Source organism: Corvus brachyrhynchos, unplaced genomic scaffold (genome assembly GCF_000691975.1).
Source record: "Corvus brachyrhynchos isolate BGI_N302 unplaced genomic scaffold, ASM69197v1 scaffold5, whole genome shotgun sequence".
Classification (NCBI taxonomy): domain Eukaryota; kingdom Metazoa; phylum Chordata; class Aves; order Passeriformes; family Corvidae; genus Corvus; species Corvus brachyrhynchos.
In genome coordinates, this window is record NW_008238321.1 from 4,912,293 (window position 1) to 4,932,268 (window position 19,976).

At 52.7% G+C, this 19,976-nt stretch overlaps 1 protein-coding gene across 1 annotated transcript in view; it reads right to left on the reverse strand.

Moving 5' to 3' along the window:
- Nucleotides 1-441: 441 nt before the first annotated feature.
- Nucleotides 442-19,976, reverse strand: part of PRKCB (protein kinase C beta) — a 56,092-nt gene continuing 36,557 nt past the window's right edge. Inside the window, 5 exon segments of the mRNA XM_017733990.1 lie at nucleotides 442-1,582; nucleotides 13,394-13,534; nucleotides 17,437-17,544; nucleotides 17,813-17,893; nucleotides 19,656-19,794. Coding sequence (XP_017589479.1) covers nucleotides 1,430-1,582; nucleotides 13,394-13,534; nucleotides 17,437-17,544; nucleotides 17,813-17,893; nucleotides 19,656-19,794 — 622 coding nt within the window. The 3' untranslated portion in view covers nucleotides 442-1,429.

Here is a 19,976-nt window from a genome sequence, read left to right on the forward strand (position 1 = left end):
CTCCTGCCTTCCCTGCCTCCTCCTGCCCATCCTCTGCCTGCTCCTGCCTTCCTCTGCCTGCTCCTGCCCATCCCTGCCTTCTCCTGCCTTCCTCTGCCTGCTCCTGCCCATCCCTGCCTGCTCCTGCCTTCCTCTGCCTGCTCCTGCCCTCACCCACCTGGCCCTGCCCATCCCTGCCTGCTCTTGTCCACACCTCCTCCTGCCTGTCTGCTCCTGTCCTCCTCTGCCTGCTCCTGCCTTCCTCTGCCTGCTCTCCTCTCCTGCCTGCTCCTGCTCTCACCTGTCCACCCATCTTCCCCTTCCTGTCCTTGCTCCCTTCTTCCTGCTCCTGCCTGTTCCTGCCTGCCCCTGCCCATCCCTGCCCCTGCCCATCCCTGCCCTCCCGCACGCCACTCTTTGAGGCTCTGCCTCATAAACAGCTGCTGGAATTGTCTCTTCTCATTCAGATTTTTTTTTTTAATGATGCAGAAGGTCCTGGATTACTGACCAAAACCCCCAGGAATCTGGTGGAAATCAGGGAAATCAAGATGCCTGTGAAATCCATGGGTTTGGAGCCTGGAAGAGAATAGCAGAGGGTGGAAAGTAGAAAAGTTTCCGTTATAAATAGCCCTCAGTGCAGCCCTTTGGTCTTGGGCGTGTTTTCAGTCGGTAAATTGTAAACCAAGAATATAAATGTGTTTGTTTTGGTAGAATATTAATACTCCTTACAGAGCTGTTACATCTCAACAGTGTCTGTGAAAGATTTATGCGAGTGCTGACAGAGCGTATCAAAACTGCAAACTGTTCCAGATGTTACAAAACCCCCCCACCTTTCACTTACAAAAAGGTTTGCTCTGATTTACAACAACTGGCATGGGAGTGGTTTGGAGTCGCAATGCCCGAGCGCGGGGAAGGCGGATGGTGGGGGATGCTCCGGAGAGCTGGGCTGACCCTATGGACAATGCATTGGAAAATACAGGTCTATAAGCAGATTTTTCCACACTGATCAAATATATCCATGTCTTGAACAAAAGGCTCCTCTAAGACAAGCTCACACTCATCGCAAGCTTCAGCACAACGCTTTAAGCGATCAACCATGCTTAGCATTCCACAGCAACGCTTTGGGAGTAGCTGGGTCACTGGGATCTCAGCATCCCACTGCAAAAATTACAGAGACTGTAGCAATTTGGTATATTTCTGTTTAAAAACTCTATTAGTCACCACCAACTATAGTTCCTAGAAGTATCACTGACCGGTAACTGGCACCCCGGACACCTCCGGCTAGGGAAACCAAGCTAGCGAGTGGCACAGACATGGAGAGGCTCCGAGGAGAAGCGGTCGGCGTGTTTGGCGGGAGGGGATGTGTGTCTGCACTGCTAATCCCGGAAGACTAGTGTCGTATGTACAGGGCGACCTGGTGTGGGACAGCGAGGACAGGGCTGCGCCGCGACTACACGTTAATGACAAACTCGGGGTTAGTGTAGGAGAATCCAGCAAACTCGTTCTGGTCCAAGTTCATGATGAAGAGTTTGTCCGTGGGCGTGAGCTCCACTGGCTGCCGGGTGAACTCTTTGTCGAAGTTGGAAGTGTCGCGTTTGTCTTTCTGTTAAACGGAAAGCACAGAGTTAAAGTGGGAAAGGAGCGAGGCAGCGAGAGGTGACAGCACCCGGGGCGCAGGCAGCACCGCTGGCAGCCGAGGGAGCCGTGCTGTCCCTGGGAGAGCCGCGCTGCTTTCTCGAGCTGCCACCGAGGAGGAACTCACAGCCCTGTACAAGAGAAGCAACCCCGCTCCACCAACAAGAGGAGGAGAACAGCAGTTTAACACGCCTGAAACACACAATCAGGACATAGAGGGACAGGTGAGAGCCGGGAGTGTTGGGAAGGCAGCATCCCTCCTCTCCTGTTCGCTGTGGGAGAGAGCACGGGGCAGTTCTCAGCATGCAGAACCCACACTGCAACCAGAGCTCGGCACTGCACAGGAGGAAGGAGCCTGGAGGAAGCAACATGCCTCGAAACGGCAGCAATGGTCACTACCATGTGAAAATTTGCACAAAATAATCAGCTGTAAGAGCTCCTTCTGCTTTAAGCTTGATTTCTGAATGATGCTGTGATATGGTGTTAACCAACACTGGTTTGTTGACGGAGGATGTGATTTGCTCCAGGGTTGTACAGAGAAAACACACAGCACTTCAAAACCTCTGAGAAGGAAAATTCCACATATGCAACATTTTCTCCTTGCAATTTCTTAAGAAGAACAACTTTGCAGCTACACCCAAGCCAAAAAAGGGGAGAAAAAGGACGTTAGTGTCAGGATTAGCGCTGGGAACCTGCTATCAGCACTGCGGAGCCAGCGCTGGGAACGCGTGGGCTGCTCTTCTAAACCGTGCAGATCAGAGAGTGCCTGGCTCAGGGCTGTCCTGCCGTGGGAGGTGACAGAGCCATGGCAGGAGCGGTGACTGAGCACTGAAAGTACAGCACAAGCACCCCAGGTCCTTCATCCACAACGACTGGCAGTGCAGGGACATTGGCAGCCAGGAACTGGCTCTGCTCTGCCTCATTACTAAAGCCAACATGGACCAAAGACCTTCTGCACCCCTTCTTCCATGTCCCTATATAGGAGACACCCCAGCTCCCTGCTGGAGGTGACTTTCCCCTGCCATGACACAGGCAGGACCCTGTCACAAATTTAGTGCCTTGCAGAAACCTGTATTTGTTTTTAATTTTTCCCAGACTTTGCCGTTGAAGTGTGGCCCCACCACGCCAGGGCCTCACTCTGCTCTGCTGCACCAGGATCTCCAACCCTGGATTAATCTGCCAGCTCGAACTGAGGAAGGTAACTGTGGGGGTCCTGCAGGTCCTGCACCCCACCCCACCCCCCAGTGCTGACCTCCCACTGCTCTATCCTGGTGAAGGACCTGGCAGGAGAGATGCTGTGTCCTCCCTGCAGCTCTTCTTGGCCCAATGGGACACTGGGGCACCTTCATGCCTCAAGCAGGAGCACGGCCAGGACACAGAACCTGGACAGGCCAGGACCACCACACCACGGCTGCAGCTGGATTGAGCCTTGGGAGATGAGCCAGCAATGGATCAGGACCTCCAGGGATGCTTGGAGGCTCCACTTGCCACAGGAGACATCCCATCAGGATGGCTTTAGCCTTGGGGAGGAAGATCAGAAAAAGCCAAGGATGATGGAGAAGAGATGAGGTGGGAAGGAAAATAGGTCTGGATGGAACTCAAGGAGCTGAGAGAGACAAGGCAGGAGAAGAGCCAGGAGATGGCTGCGCTGTCAGGTCTTGAGCACACGGTGATGCTCTGGAGGGCATCGGTGTCGGCAGCTCCCAGCCTGTCCCTGAGCATCAGAGTCCCTCTGGGGCTCCTCTCTCCAGCACAGAGAAGGAAGAAGATGCAGAGTTGGGGGCACAGAGCAGGAGCAGGGCAGGGCAGACGGGATGAAGGGTCAACTTCAGGTGCAGAGTTCTGCAGGCAAAGGGTGAAGCAGTTGGAACATGAGGACAAGCCCACCTCGATGGCAGCAGGGTCCCCCCAGGGATGAGGGCCGGGTGGTCCCTGGCAGAGCAGCCGTGGCTGTGCTCGGGGTCTCTCCGCAAAAAGTGGGCCCATGCTCCTGGAGGGATCTGAGCCGACCACATGGTTCCTGAAGGCCACATCCATCCAAACCACTGTGAGCCAGGACAGCACTGTCCTACCAAGCCAGGAGCTTCTCCTGATGAGGAATGCTGTGGGTGCTGCAAAGGGGAATGACACATCCACATGTGACACTGGTGCAAGTTGCCACCATGGTCCCCAGCCCTTGGGAGCGTTCAGCCTGGGGGCCCTGGAGTGGGAAAAACCTCCTGCTGCTGCATTTTGGCAGCAGAAGGCTCTGGGAGAGGCTGGGATGTGGCCAGGAGGGGGCTCAGGGCAGCCCACTCCCCTGCACTGCCCTCTCCAGCAGCCCCCCACTACTCCAGTGCCTTGGCTGGAAGCTGAGCATGGCAAAGTGCGGGTTGCTGGTGCCTTACCTTGAATTCTGTCTGAACTGGTGGCAATTTGGCCCCTGTCAAGATGATGGACAATCTGGGAGCAGGCAGGGAACGGCTGTGTGGATCTCATGGAGTCAGGGGAGCGCAGGGGACACTCAGGGCTGAAAGCGCCTCCAGCGATGGGCGAATTGACTCTGGGAGGTGACGAGGAGCACAGCGGGATGGTGTGGCGGTGGCACTGCGTGGCGGTGGCACGGCATGGCAAACAGCTGGGGTCCCACTGCCCGTGGCACTGGGCTCCAGGTATCACGGGCTTAAGGCATTACCCAGAACAGCATTTCTGCCTGGCCCGCAGGGATGGAGGCGTCCGGACCCGCAGAACTCGGCAGAAGCGGATTCCCAAAGGCAGGAGGGAGGTTAACGGGAACCTGTAATCCCTCTTTAGCTGAAACTGCCAATCGCCTCTAACAACTGCTCCTGGGAGAGCGGGCAGGGATGAGTCACCGGTGCTCGCTGCCTCGCCGGGCTCTGCAGTCTCCAGGAGTGCGAGGCGATGCCGCAGTCGGCTCTGCTCAAGGCGCTGGAAGAGATCCCCGAGCGGCAGCGCTCTGCCAGCCTCAGCTGTGTCCTCCACCTCGGATCGTCCTTCCTCCCAGGGTCATCCAGACAAACTCCTTCCCTGTCCGTGCTGGAGCGGCCCGAGCGGGCGGGGTGGGCGCTGTGCAGCGTGGGCTGGTGCAGGAGACTGCGGGCAGTCATTCCCTCTTGCATGATGCTTCCAGAACATCCCACCTCGGATTTTTGGGACAAACGCAGAGGAAGCACGGGCCGCGGCTCCACTGCTGCGACTGAGCCAGCATCCCCCAGCAGCCGGGGCAGCTTCCAGCCCCAGCTACGGGAAGGAATCACCTTGCTGAACTGCAGAAACTCATTATTGCCAAACACATGCAGGTTTCGGGGACATGTTTTCTCACTTTTTATTTTATAATCAGTATCAGAAAAAAATAAATTGGCACATTACAAGTCAAGCAGATTGATACAGTGAGAGCCCACGAACATCTGCAAGGGTATAAAAGGAAGCAGCGTGATTGTTGTCCTTTCAAGAGAAACTCACCCTTCCTGAAACGTTTCCTTTGATGCCAGAAACAAAACTCGGGCCATTTAAATATCTAGCGGCAATTTTTAAGGGTAGAAGTACCAGTTGAAACACATTTCTTTACATGCTTCATATCAGAATTCACAATATTGGTCAGAGCTAAATATCTCCCGTTTGGGTTAATACCATTTTTGACACATTTAAAGCACAGGTAACAAACTCCATCAATGGCTTTGGCATTTGAAAAGAAGAAAAAGCTTTGCTATGGAACCAATGTTGGTGGTGTTTACTAGGGTGACCACGGATTCAAAAGCAGCTCTTCCAAATTCCCCATTTACCACTGGATGTTCGCTTTGATTTAAAAAACGCTACTTAGAAACTGCACAATCAGGAGAAATCTTTGCCAACGGCAGCTCTGCCTCCCTGAATACCTTAGCCCGCTGCTGGGGACGCAGCGCCGGGAACAAGCCGGCCCAAAGCATCTGTAGAGGGAAGGGGAGCTGTGGTGAGGCTGGACACACAGCAGGACACGGCCAAAAAAGAAGCCAGAACCAGCATCTTGGCTCTCCAGAGCTTTTGGGAGGAGAGAGACTCCGGGGAATGGTTTCATTAAAAACACTTACTTGCCACTAAGGCTAAGAAGGCTAAATATTAAATTTTCATGATTATATAAAACACTAGAAAAAGGAAAGAGCAGGAATTAAAGCACATGATGAAGGGATTTCTCCCGGTTGTCACTGTCTCTCCGTTTTCCCTCTGTCACCCACTGAGCTGTTCCCATTTTCTACAAACAAAAGCCCATTTGCAGCATTTCCTGCACATCACTCCCCTCCAGTGACATCCCAAATAACAGGAAGACACTTGAAATATGGTCACTCTAGTAATGAACTAAAGAAACCCCATGGATGCAAGTTTTGCGATGGAATGTGTCACCACAACAGCAGCTGGAACCTGATGACAGACGCAGGGATGAGATCTGCACAGCAACTTAGCTCTTGGCTTGAGGCTTAAAAAACTCAGAGTTAACAAAGGAAAATCCTTCGAATTCTGACTGGTCAATGTTCCCGACGACTTCCTGGTCGGGAGGTGTTAGCACGGGTGGATGGCGAGTGAAAAACCGGTCGAAGTTTTCAGCACTGCGTCCGCACTATGAGAGGGGAAGAAAAGAACGATGGTGGGTGGGGCAGGAAGCGTGGGATGAGGCTGCACCACCCCCCCGCCGCGGCACGGCCACGGCAGGACAGGAAAAGGTGCAAAACACACTTTGTTAGTCACAAGGGCACGGCATGGCATGGCATGGCATGGCATGGCGCAAGCCTGGGGCACAGAGACCCCGGCACCCACCAACCCCAGGGCACACCAACCTCTGCATTCACTAATCCCAGGACACACTAAGCCTGGCACCACCTGCTCCCAGGGCACTGCCCACCTAGGCATCTCCCCTTCCCCTGGAGCAGGAGCTTTTCATCATGTCTGGACTGCTCAGAGATTTCCTCCTGCTCGAGGAGAGGAGAGGACCCATCCCTGGAAGTGTCCAAGGCCAGGCTGGATGGGGCTTGGAGCAACCTGGGATGGTGGAAGGTGTTCCTGCCCATGGCAGGGGGGGGAACTGAATGGGCTTTAAGGTCCCTTCCCACCCAAACCCCTCTGTGATTCCATGATTCTGATTCCCAGGGCTGTCCCTTCCCAACAGTCCACTTAGACTGTGATGGTCCATGGCCTCATGGTCCCCAGTGGTGCCACACACCTGATTTAATTTTCTTAGCAACCAAAACAAGGGTCCTGTAGCTTCCCAGGCTGCAAGTCTTGATTTAATGGAATAACAACAGCAGTAGCTAGGATCAGGTGGATGCCAGGTCACTGCACAGCTACAGACCAGGCTCCATCCCTGCCTGTCACCCACATGTCACATCCCCACAACCGGCATGGGGGACTCTGCTGCGCGGGCTGGTGACTCTCCCTCCTGTCACACACAGCCAGTGCTCTCTAGGCTCTGTTTCCTCCCAGGAGCTGCTCAGCCAGCACCTCCCAGTCCCTCAGGCCTCTCTCCCACTGCCCCAGGGAGAACACATGCTCTGAGCGCTGCCACAATTTTTCCTGGGCATTTAACTTTCATTTGTTAAGTAAACAGATTTGCATTTTTAATAAACATCAGACTAAATATAATGAAATATTAATGACAAATACATGCAAATGTCAATGTTTCCCAGTTCCTTCCTCTGCTCAGAGGTTTCAGGGAAGACAACATGAATATCCATCAGCCTCCAGTGGCCTGTTCTTTGGCAGCTCTTGTATGTCCTTATAGCACCAAGTGAGAAACTTGCTCTCCTCAAACCCCTAAACAAAGCTCAATGGGCAATGTTTGAGTTGATTTAACTCCAGCTCCAGCCCCTGCGGCCTAAGCCCATCTGTGGGCACTGTGGTCCCCTCGGGTTGGTAAGGCCACGTCTTTACATTTCTAGTCTGGTTGGTTGAGTTCTACTCCTAAAGGTGCCTCCTGCCCATGCCCTGAGCTCAGCACGGAGCTGAATCCAGCCCTGCTCCCCTGCACCTCTCCTGGGCAGTGCAGCCCCAGCCCCGGGGAGGCTCTGGCCACTGCCGACCCCACAGGAGCCGAGGCTGCTCTCCCTGCAGCGCAGCTGCTGCTCCGGACCATGGGATCAAGTCCAGCCTGAGGACTGAGCAGGAGGATGTTTGAGATATCTGACAAGTCAGCCACAGCCCAACGCCTTCCCCAAGACATCAGATTAACATCAAAACAGCAATTAAATTCTCCAAATGGGAGCTGCCAGTTCCACAGAGCCAAAGGCAGGGCACGAGGAGCCAGGCTGGGCTCGTCAGGGACACTGGGATGACACAGACTGGGAGCAGGCTCACTGGGAAAGCTGCAGTGCTCCAGCTCATCCAGGCAGTGCCACCCCCCTGGCAGGGCTCACCTGCTGACCCATCAGCTCCCAATACACACCCAGAGCCTTCCAGGGCCTTCCCATCCTGCTGTCATTCCCTGTTAGCTTCAGGAGACCTCAGTGCAGACATGCAGGGCAGCCCACGTGCAGTGTCTGACAGCACTGCCTGCCTTTTGGCTACAAAGAAATGTGCTGTCTTACAAAAAAAATCAAAATAAAAAATCAAACCAGCAACCCCCTCAGAAAGATTGAAAAATTAATCCTGATGAGAGCTGCCAGTTATTGGAATAGGAAGCACAAATATATTTTAATATGCATATTGGCAAGCAAGAATTTCTCACTATAATGCAATGAGGTAAGAATATGTGGATGGAAAATTTGAAAAGTTGCATCTATCCGTGGTATTTCCTGCCCTGCTGTGTGGAATTTATGGACTTTCTGTTTGGATGGAGATAAAATGGATGGGTAAAATCAATACTTTAAAGTTGAAAACTGTCTTTGAGCTTATAGAAGGCACATCCCAGCCCATCCCCGAGGTCTGGAGGAGATGAGGTCCAGGTTTGGCCCACCCCTGTAATGAGGGAGAGCAGGGAGGATCCGTGCTGCTCCAGGCAGCAAATGGTCACTGTCTGCACAAGCACCTTCTTTACAGCTTCCCAAATTAAGTTCCTGGTTAAAGGACACAGATGCCACATGAATTTTTACATTTATCTAAAGCCATCTAGTGAAAAATCATCCTCATTTTAGTCTGATATTAATGTACAGACATCACTCCATCCTAACTGGAGAAAGGGGGAGGGTGGGAATTTATCTTACATAAATCCCAGTGTGTCCTGTCTAATATTTATAGCCAGCACAGAATGGCTTTTCTTCCTGAGCTGCAGGAATAAACCTGTCAGCTCCGAAGATGGCCTTGTATTTAATCACTTCCCTGCTTGATTTCAAATAGAGACAAAAGGCACAATAAAATATTTTCCATTGATCCCTGGGATGCAATCAAGGGCCATAAGAAACCAAGGATGCTGCTGCCACCCACCCTTGCTCCCAGTGCCAAGGGGAGGTGTTGGACTGAAGACACCCTCGATTTCCCAGGATTTTGTCCCAAACCAGTGGTACAGCCACAGTCCCACCAGCCTTGCAGGCATCTCCCGGGTGAGTGCGACCTTCCTGGTGCTGCTCTGGGCCAGGAAATTGGCTCGTTGCACCCTGGGGAGGACCAGAGCTCTTCTGGCAATCGTGTTCAGGGGAATTTGGGTCACAGCATGAACTTGGGGCCATGCTGAGGGTCCCTGTGCTGGTCAGGGGGGGACAATGGTGGTTTTCACTTGTGGCTGGCTGATGACCTCACCCTGCAGTTTGGGATGCTCCAGCACATCCCTTCAATCCTGCTGCTGTCAAAGGGAGCATCCACTGCAAGGGTTCCTGGTGTAGGACCCTGCCATTCATCCTTCTAGGGAAAAAGCCAAGTTTCTGCCTAATACACTGAAAACAGAGGCTGAATACTCTGGGAAATCTCAGGGAAAGTCTTTATAGGGCCCTGGGTTGCTCAGAGCAAATCCTGACTGGATTACCAGAGATGTTTAACCTCAGCACATCCACCTGCCCAATGTCAGCCCCCTCAATCCTTAAATCCCATCTAATTAGGAAATTACTTATGCAAACATCAGGACTCACCTTGTACAGGCTGAACTAAGGCTACAAAACCCCCTATGCAGGCAACTGGTGTTTTTATACATCCAGGTCTGTAAGTGGCATTTCAATATTAATTAACTACAAGAAGTTAGGGTGAAATTAATTTATGCAATTAAAAATTATTAGATTAAAAGCCATTTTTTTAACCCCCCATGCCATTGTGAATAATCCTGGGCTCTGGCATGTGATTTCAGTGCTTTCAAAATGAGACTTTTCAAATCACTAGGCTTTATGTAAAGTAAAGGAGTAATTAGATACCAAAAACAATAATTATCTCAACGAGAGACAGGGAGAGCAGGGAAGTGTAAATACACTCCCGGAGTAACTGCAGACCCAGGAAAGGAATTGCTATGCACCAGCCAGAGCAGGGAGCAGCCAAGCAGAGCCCCATGTCAGAACCACCAAAGACAACCCAGCCCCTGATCTGTCTTGTTCCTGACTCTGTGATAAAGGTTAATCAAGCACAAAGTAACACTGGAGCTCCTGGGAATTCACTCTCAGCTCTGGGCATGGAACAGCCCGGCCAGGCAGAGGCTGAAGCCTCCATTCACTATTGGTGGGAAATGATGGAGGTTTTGGGAGGGATGTGATTCCCTCCCCACCAGAAGCACTAGGCAGGCACTGGGAGCCCTCCCTAGCACCCCCAGCACCCTCCCTGTGCCCCCACTCCAAACTGCAGAGCTGCTACAAAATCACGGAAATGCGGCCAAAAGATCTGTGGGTGCTACAGCGGAGACACGGAGAGAAGGTGCCTCTGTGGAGACAGGGAGGGGATGAGGAGATGAGCCATGAGCTCAAGTCAAACGTGAACAAATGATGCTTCTGATAAGCAAAATGATGCTGAAGACAGTTTGGATGGGGCTCTGCTCCCCTTTGTTGATGTTCCCAGGGTTAAGCATGGACTGGAGAAGGGGAAGGCTGGGGGCAGGTGGGGGCTGACACCCAGCCCTCATTTGCATGCTATTCCTTATCTTGAAGCTCTGGCTATAGACAATTCCTGCAGCCTGACCTTTATAGATGCTAATTATAAAAAAAAAAAAAAAAAAAGGAAAAGAAAATAGACTTAAGCCAAGGTGAAGAGGCAGGCCAGCACCAGCCCCCTGTGCAGCAGCACTTGGTCCTGGTGTGGCCACCTGAAGGTCACAAACACTTGTCCAGATCTCCCCTCATCACCTCCCAAACACTCCATTCAGTGTCCAAGCCCCATTCCCAGCCCTGCTGCTCCACCCCTTGCTCACGGCTGGCACCAAAGAAACAGCTTTTTCCAGCACAGAGGCACTGCTGGAGAAATATCAGCTATCAGCAGGTATCCAAGTTGTCTTAATCCTCCCAAAATCCCAAATCAGCTGCTCTTAATCTCCCTGTCCTATCAAACAGGGAATTTTCCCGGCACCAGCCACTGGGTGAAGCGACAGCCGGCAGCTTACAGTCCCCCTCCCCAGGCCCGGTGTCAGAGGGATTTTTAAAGAAAGAAGACATTTAAAGCAGGACAAAATTTGCACATTTTAAAGCAGCAGAGCAGTAAGAAAGTGCTTTTGATGGAATTCAGTTGTTTTTCACTGTAAAGCACCAAACATCAATGCTCTGCCCTGGCCCAGGGCAGGCAGTGACACTGGGGACCTGCTCAGGAAGACAGAGATGGGTGGAGGGGAGACAGCAGCAGCAGCTTCATTGGAAAATGGACACAGAGGTGGGAGATGGCAGAAGCTATTCTGAAGGATTCAGGAGACAGGGACTTCTGCAGAATAACCCCATGAAGCCCTGGTGCCCCTTCAGTGAATCTGGGTATGGACCAGGATCCCTCCACAGCTGGAGCTCATGGATTCCACCACCTTGTGCCTCAGCAGCCCTGGCACAAAGGTTGGATCTCACCCCCAGACAAGAAATCACAGGGTGCACAAACAGCCCCACACCCTTTCACACCATTGTACTTTGATATCAAAGTTACAGCTTTCCCAGTAATGCCATTCCTACATGGTCCAATGCCTTGAAGATTCCCTTCCCTCCCAGGGAAAGGCAAGCAGGCAGCAATCCAGACTCCTGTGCTGACCATCCCAGCACCTGTGTCTCCCCATTCCCGAGGCAGGAGGAAGAGCAGTACATTGCCCCTCCTCTGTGGCTGTGCACACAGCCCGGACTGTGCGGTGCAGGGCGGCTCTCGGCCGTGAGCAGCTCCCTTCAAAGGCACCTCTGCCAGCAGTGAACTTGGCAAAAAGCATCTGCCTGAAATTCAAACAAGCAGCCCCAAACACAGGCAGGGCAGGGCCAGCAGCCCTGGGGTGAGGGACAGCTCTCCAGGCCAGTATCCCTCCCACCCGAGCTGGAGGAGACGAGGCTGTGGAGGTTCCTGCCCAGCCACCACAGGATTCCCGTTTCATCATTCCCATTTCATTCCCATTTGATCAGCCAGGAAAGGAGCTGTAGGAAGGAAAAACCTGCTGGAGCAGAGAGGCACTGAGAGAGAGCAGACCTAAAGGCACCGAGCACCCTCCACCGAAGGGACTCCCACTTCAGGTTTTCCCTGAAAGCAGAGTTTTTCCAAGCACCAAAGGGGGCCCTTCAAACGAACAGCATAACTGTAAAGCAGAGGAAAAGCAGATGTGCAGAAGGTTGTTATGGCAGTGGGACGGGGAGGCTGCAGGTAAATACATGGAGCATTCCTGGACTCTGAGCTGTGATCCAGGAGGATGGATTAAGGAATGTCCCCACCCTGATCACAAATATCAGCCATGAGATCAGATTAAGTGTGGCTTCAGTTCTCTGTGAAACACCAGTGCCCAACTAGGGCATTGTAGCCAGCAGGTACCTGGGGGGGGGAAGCATGTGAACAATCCCAAGCCTTAAGGACTTGGAGCACCACAGAGAGACTCGGACATGGCTGTGACCCTGCCAGTCCCACCAGTGACAAAGAGAAATAGAGAAATCCAGGGAGAGATATCCCTGTTCCCAAGTCTGCATAAGGGCAGGGAGAGCACAGGGCCAGAGGTGGTCATGCAGAGTTTGTGGCACAGAGCAGCCCCAGCACCATGGGCAGGGAGACCCACGTTGGGGTTCAGGCTGCACCCCTGCACTGGTGTCACCCCTGCACTGGTGTCACAGGGAGAGATGCCACTGCAAATACAGCTGGACAAGAAGCACTCAAGCACTCCTGTCGTTTTTGACAAACAGCTTCCAACTGCTCCTGCCTCCACCTCGGTTTGCTCATTCCCCCAGGCTGCACTCCCAGCACCTCTCTCCAGCAGAGCCAGGCAGGGCTGAGGAGGAGCAGCCAGGATCCCCTCACGGCAGAGCCAGGCTCCAGCTTCCTTCCACCCTGGAGAGAAACTGTGGAGACATCCAGCTCTACTGCCCACTCAGGCAGACTGGGCTGAGCTGGGTGTTGAAATAAAGTTGAGATTAAAAAAAAGAGAGACCTGGTCAACTTGAGAAGAAGGGAGGAAAAACCCAACAGACCGACTGACCCAGGATGACAAGACAGACACGCTGCAACACAAAGGGGTCCAGGAGCTGAATGTGTGGAGCTTCCAACCCTGCAAGCCAGAGCTGGGACCAGGCAGCATGGACCTCTCCTGCCCCAGCAGAGCTCTGGCACGTGCCACATCCCAGGGAACACGATCTTCCAAGGAGACAGAGAAGCTGCACCTCCAGGACGAGCAGCACCCGCCTGTGCCCGAGGGTGGGAGAGGCCCCGGAGGTTCCCTGGCAGTGGGACAGTGAGGGGGAGCCAGCACACTTACAGCCTTTGGCTTGAACGGGGGCTGGATCTCCTTGCGCTCCAGCTTGTCCCAGTCGATGTAGCGGAAGAACGCGTGCTCCTTGATGTCCCGCTCCCCCTCCGGGCCGCAGCCCAGGCGCTTGGCGGGGTGCTTGGTCATCAGCTGGGGACAGGAGAGAGAAAACAGTCACAGGGTGTCCAACTGCTCCCCAAAATGTCCCCTTTGAGAAGTCCCCAGGGACCTGTGTTTCCCAGCTGGATATCCCAGGATGTCTCACATCAGGGTCCCATCTCCTCCAGATGCCTTTGGGGCTCCAAGGAGAGGACACTGAGGAAGAAGCTGGAGTGACTCCAGGGACAGGGAAGGTTGACAATGGCTTATGAGAGCAGACTGTGCAGATGGCAGGTACATGAGCACTGGCGGGATGGGCACATCCGCTTTCCCTCTGGGAATGGAGCTGGTTTGCCAAGGCACAACCTCGGGGTGCTGGCAGAGCTCCCTCAGCACCTGGCTGCAGCAGGGGAGCTGCCCAGCAGTCCCTTTGCTTGGCACAAACGTCTCAGCATCTGCAGAGTTAACTCTAAAACGCACTGCCCGCTTAAGATGAACAATCTGCCCTCCAAAACTTTCATCAGCCCTGGAAGCAGAACCCCCTCTCCCCTGGAGCTCTGGAAGCACAGACACGAGGTGGATTTCTAATGAGAGAGTCAATTTGGAGAAAAAATAGAACAAACAGCCCATTAATGTTGTTTATCATCTAAACTTCTCCTCTTCACTGGCTCAATAAGGGAAAGGGGCCCCAGGAATTATGGGCAGCTGTACAACATTAATATCCTGGGGCAGGGTTTGAGCTGTGTTGAGAGATCAGATGGAGATTCCAGAGATTCACAAGATGTTGATAAGGATGGAGAATATGAGCTTTATATGTGCAACAAAAGCACTGCTTTATTAAAAGGAGGGCAATTCACCCTGATCAAGGATTCAAGGCTGACTGCGTGTCCCAGGGCTGGGGGTCTGTAAGACCCCTGGGAGGGACAGGAGGTGCCAGTGCTCTGGCTGGGGAGCTGAGACACCTCCCACCCACCACAGGTCAGCCCTGCCACCCCTGACAGCACAAAAAAAACCTGCTCAGGAAAGCTGATCTTTAACAGCTGCAATAGGGCACTGAAAGCAAGGAAAACCCTGGGGAAAAAAAACCCCAAACCTAAAACCCTAAAAAGACAAAAAAAACTCCAACAAATACAAGGTGAGAGCAGAGCCACCAACTGCTCTGTGAGCAAACAGCTCTACATCCCTGGCCTCCAGCTGTGATGGCATCTGCAGCTGGAAGAGTGATGGAGAGCAGCTTCCGTGAGGCAGCACCCTCCTGGAAAGCCCATCCACAAACAGCGAGGGCCTGTCAGGCTCTGCAGGCTGGGCCAGGGATTTTCCAGCCTCTGCTCAGGGTGAGGATGTGACTGGCATCAGCATCAGCCTTGCAGAGCCCGTCCTCAAGCAGGGAGCCAAGCTGGAGGGCCAGGGAGGGAGAGGCCAGGGGCCAGCAAAAACAACAGCAAGAATATTTTTCCAATTTGCTTTTGGTTAATAGTTGAGTTTCCCTTGGCATTGCAGCACAGAGCCCTTTATAAAATAAAAACCCAACAACAAATCCCAGAATCCTGGGAAGATGGCAGAGGTGACATGTCTTGGCCTCTCGAACATGAGTGGCAGCAGCACGGACAGCAGCTCTGATGGGCTTTCCTCAGGCAGCAGCACCAGGGGAAATGCCACCCAAAAGCCCTGTAAATATTCCCAAAATACCAAGGAAAACACACCATTTCATGCCTTTGCTCTCAGGCAGAGATTAACGAGGGAGCTGATAGCCACAGACAATCTGTTCCCCTGGAAAGGGCTGCTTTGCTCAGGCACCACCAAACCCCTCCATGTGGGGTGTGAAAGGCCGGGACAGGAGCCCAGCCCCGGCTCCTGGTAACCACCCTGGGGCTCAGGAGAGCCACCCTGCACTACCTGCACAGGGACACAGCAGCCCTGAGATCAGCCTGCAGAAACAAATCCAAGCTGACAGCAGAGCAGGGGAATGCTCCGTTTGATCCGTTAATTGCTGCTCACTGGCGAGTCCCAGAGCCCAGGGAATGCTCCAGGTTGCTTCCCAGCCAAGGATCCCTGATTAACACCTGTCTCTGGGCTCTGCTCAGACCCAGGTTTCAGGAGCAAACACATTCCATCTCCCAGCAGTGCTGCAGGAAGGGGTGACTGGCACCAGCACCTCGGAGTGAAACTGTGGGGGAACAACAAAATGGGTTTGGAGAATGTGGTGGTGAAATCCCAAACCCCTCACAGGTAAGGGCAGAGGTTTCTCCAGCTCCCTGGACTGCTACAATGCTGGGTTTGTGCCCTGCTGGCAGCCCTGCCACACCCCAACACAAACAGCTCGGTGCAGCTCATCAAGACATGTTTCACTGTATTCCAGTGGAAAATGTGAACACTTAGTTCCCAGCTTACTAAAAAGTTCTTAAATCCCACAGAGAGTTTTAATTAAACTTTCTGGTGTAGCAGTTCGGTGGTGGCAAAAAATGTCATGAGCTTTTGAAACAACAGTAACACAGAGGGAACCACCACCTTGCTACAAAAAGCCACAGAAATTTATGGAGAACCAACCCTCAGTGCACGGCCAAATATCCTCCTATGCAGCCTCCCATCTCCAGAGTGAGAAAAGGCATGGCAGCTACACCCAGCAGACGATGCAGCCGCAGTCCCTGCTCGTTGATTTACAGCACCCACATTGTGCCTGATGCAGCAGCAAACAAAGCCAACACTGAGCCTGGGCCCTGCGCCAACCTCTGCTGCCCTGGGACCGGGGGATGCTCAGCAGCCCTGAGTGTCCCCCATCCCCCTGCCTGACCAGGAACACACTGGATTTTCCCTTTACATCCCAAACAACACCAGCAAGAGGATGGAAGATGGTGACAGCCTCTGTGGGAATCCCCCTCAAACCACCCCTGTAGTTTCTGAATTAAGGACTTGGTTCTCCTGCATTCTGTTGACTGTAGCAGGGTAGCACCCTCTCCCTGTGCCCCATTCCAGGTGGGAACACCTGCAGCAGCTTTTCCCCATGGGACAAGTGAATATTCCTCTTTAACACCAGCTCAGAATCCTGGCAACGCCGGGAAGAGGCTCTGAAATGCCGCAGTGGGAGCGTTAAGCGCAGGATGTGTCATTTGTAGATAGAAACACTATTTTGAGATAAAGAACATTCAGATATTTTCAATATTAACTATTATAAGCAAACATTTCTTAAATTCCTACACAAACACATATTTATAGCAGTGTGTGGCACTGGGGGTGAGAGGAGGCTCAGTCCCAAGCACACAGAACAACATCAGGACCTTGCCAGCCTTTATCCATCACATCCCAAATGAACTCAGCCTGCAATTAAGTCAGATCTAGGCCCAGTCCACGGAGAGCTTGGGATGCTGGCAAGGCAGAGCTTCACTGCAAATTAAGAGATACGATAATGAAAATGCTGCCCTGACCTTATGGAGACACCACCAGCCCTGAGCTTCAGGTTGTCCTGAAGGACAACTTATCACAGCTAATTGGAAGGATGAAGGTTTTGTATCTGATCTTAGAAAAACTATTTGGGGATCACATCCCTTTTCCCCAAGCATCATTCTTCCTTTCAGGCAAAGGTTCACAGAGCTGCCTTGTCCTCACCTGGTGGGGCACAGGGTCTCTGGGCAGGAGCCCTCCCTTCCCACCTCCCAGCCAACACCCCAATTCTCTCCTGACCCTCCCCTGCCCCCAGGCCAGCCCCAGGTCCCAGCTGTATTTCTGCCCAGTGTAAGACACAGAGGATGCAGGTGTTATTCTTACCTCGGTTTAGTACATACACACACAGTAGCACAAGTTGTGGTTTTAGGACTGGAGGGCAAAGGCACCAGGACCCAACAGTGTCAGACCCTGCTTGTACTGGGGAGCAGCAGGGTGAGCTGGGACCCGCAGGGGTGCAGGATCTCACTGCCCACACTCCCCCAACCCAGCAGAGGACCCTCTCCAGCCCTTACCCCTTTGCAGATCGCCACTGCCTCCTTGGACATGGACTTGGGGTAGGCGACGTTGTGCTCCATGATGGACTGGAAGAGCTCATCTTCATCTTCTCCCTCAAAGGGGGCCTAGAGCAAAGCAGACACAGCTTCAGGGGAATTCATGGATCTCAAGGCTCCCATGTGCTGCTGTACTCCGTGACCGTGGAGCCAGCCCCAGGAGTGCCACACGGTGACACGAGTCTTGTCATTGCAGTCCCTGGGGCTGCACCCCCAGTGTCACCCCCAGCTCCAAGGAGATGCTCCATCCACATGCCAAGCACGGCAAATCCCACATCAGCCTGTGCTCACAATGAAATGTGACCCAGCCCAGAGGAATCAATTATAACTCAATTACCTGGCCAGCCAACATCTCATAGAGCAGGACTCCAAACGCCCACCAATCCACGGACTTCCCGTAGGGCTGGTAAGCAATTATCTGCAAACAACAGGAACAGCAGCGTTACACTCCTGGCTCTGACCTGGTGGCACAGGGCAAAGCGATTCCGAGCTGTAGTGGGTTATGAGGACGGGGTTATTCCCTGGGACACATTTCAGCACTGAAATTCCTCGGCCCGCTGAGCGCACTCCGAGTGCCTCCCACTTGCTCTTTACCAGCTCTCTCTTTACCAGCGCTCTGGGAAATTCGGGTGTGAACTGTTCACACCATAAAGGCCGTTAAAAGGAAGGAGCACTTAAAAGAAATCCTCTGTCCTGTGCAGTCCCGCACTGCCCGTCGGGAAAGGTCACACCCCAGCAGGTGACAAGCAGCTTTGTTCAGAGGGAATCACACACGGGGCCGTTCGCAGGCTGTACCTGTCACCTGGGCATGCAGAGCTCTGCTCGGAATAGAAAAAGGCCCAAAAATGGGTCAAGCAAATCGCAGGACAGCTTTACCCCGAAGCCACGTTGGCCTGAGCACATTGCAGCTCCCTGAAGGAGGAGGCACAGAGCAGCAGAAGGGCCCGGGTTGGAGTGTGGCCACGGCACCACAACCACACAGCCTGATTGCTATTCCCAAATATCATGGGATTGCTCCTCTGAGACCCACGGGCAGCAGGCTTTAATGCCTTTCCTGGGTACCAAAGTGATTTGCATCCTAATTTCCCATTTGCTGTTTTTCTTTTGGAAAAAGACAAATTACAGCAAGGAGGAGAAAGTAAGAGTTAAAGTGAAACCACTCAGGCAAACACAGGGAGAACTGGTCATTTGTCCTGCTTTGAAGGAGCATTAATCACCCACAGTGACAAGCTCTGCACCAACACCACCAGTATTAATCCTGGTGGGATGAGGGATGGAACACGTTTGATCCAATAATGGGAAACCTCACTGGCTGCAGCAAACACAATGTGGTTTAGCACATGAGTGCACTGATGTCCTAGCAAAGAGTATCTCTCTAAATATTTAAATGAATAAATATTAACTTCATCATTGCAAATTCAGCAGAGTGACAAGATTTTAGAGGGATATTTTTATGTGAAGGGAACAGACATCTGCGAATAATTTCTTAGAAATCTGAATTTCGCAAGTCTAGCATTAAACTGTGCCCATACAGCACTTCATGGAAGTGTCATGTGTGACTATCACATCAGTAATAACCAAATGCAAAGCCACTTTTTAGGGATCTAGAGCCATGGATGGGGAGCCTCTCCCCATGAGACACACGGTCCCTCACTGCGAACAGTGAGCTGGAGCGATCGAAGGATTTCCACTCCACATGAAAATACTATCCACTGATAATTCCCTGCTTCTCACTGGTCATGTTGTGCTGGAAGCTTCTATCACACACAGTGAGGGGCAGAGCTGAGCTCCTGGGTTTGTCATTTCCAGGAGCAAGGGAACATGTGAGGAGCATCCTGTGGTGGGTCTGAGAATGCCAAGGACAAAACAGGCACACAGCTACCAGCAGGACGGACATGGGAAAAACCCCCAGAGAGGGAAACCACGCTGCAGGGAGAACAGCACGAGGATGTGCTGCTCTTTGAGGTGGAAGCAGGACACAGCACAACAGGGAGGCAGATCCAGCATCCCTGTTCCCTTACGGGGATGAGGGGATGGACAGTGCTGAGGGTATGAACTTCACAGGCTGATGGTGAATTCCTGAATGTCCCTGTTTCAGCTGGAAAGCTGCCCAAAGCAAGGTCACCCCAGGAAGGAGCAGCAGGGAGGCACAGACCATCAGCCGCCTTTCCTGTCCGTACCTCGGGCGCGATGTAGTCTGGAGTGCCACAGAAGGTCTTGGTGGTCACCCCGTCCCAGATGTTCTCCTTGCACATGCCAAAGTCAGCAATCTTTATGTGTCCCTCGCTGTCCAGCATCACATTGTCCAGCTTCAGGTCTCTGCAGGGCGAGAGCAAAGCCGTGACACAACACACAACACAAGTCTCACGGAGTTCTGCTGTGGCTGAGCTCCGCCTGTGTCTCACACCCAGACCCTTTGTAACATAATGTTTGGGGAAATGAGTAAAAATAAGTCAGAGATCTGTCAGGATGGAGTGTTTATTTTTTTTTTAACCCACAGG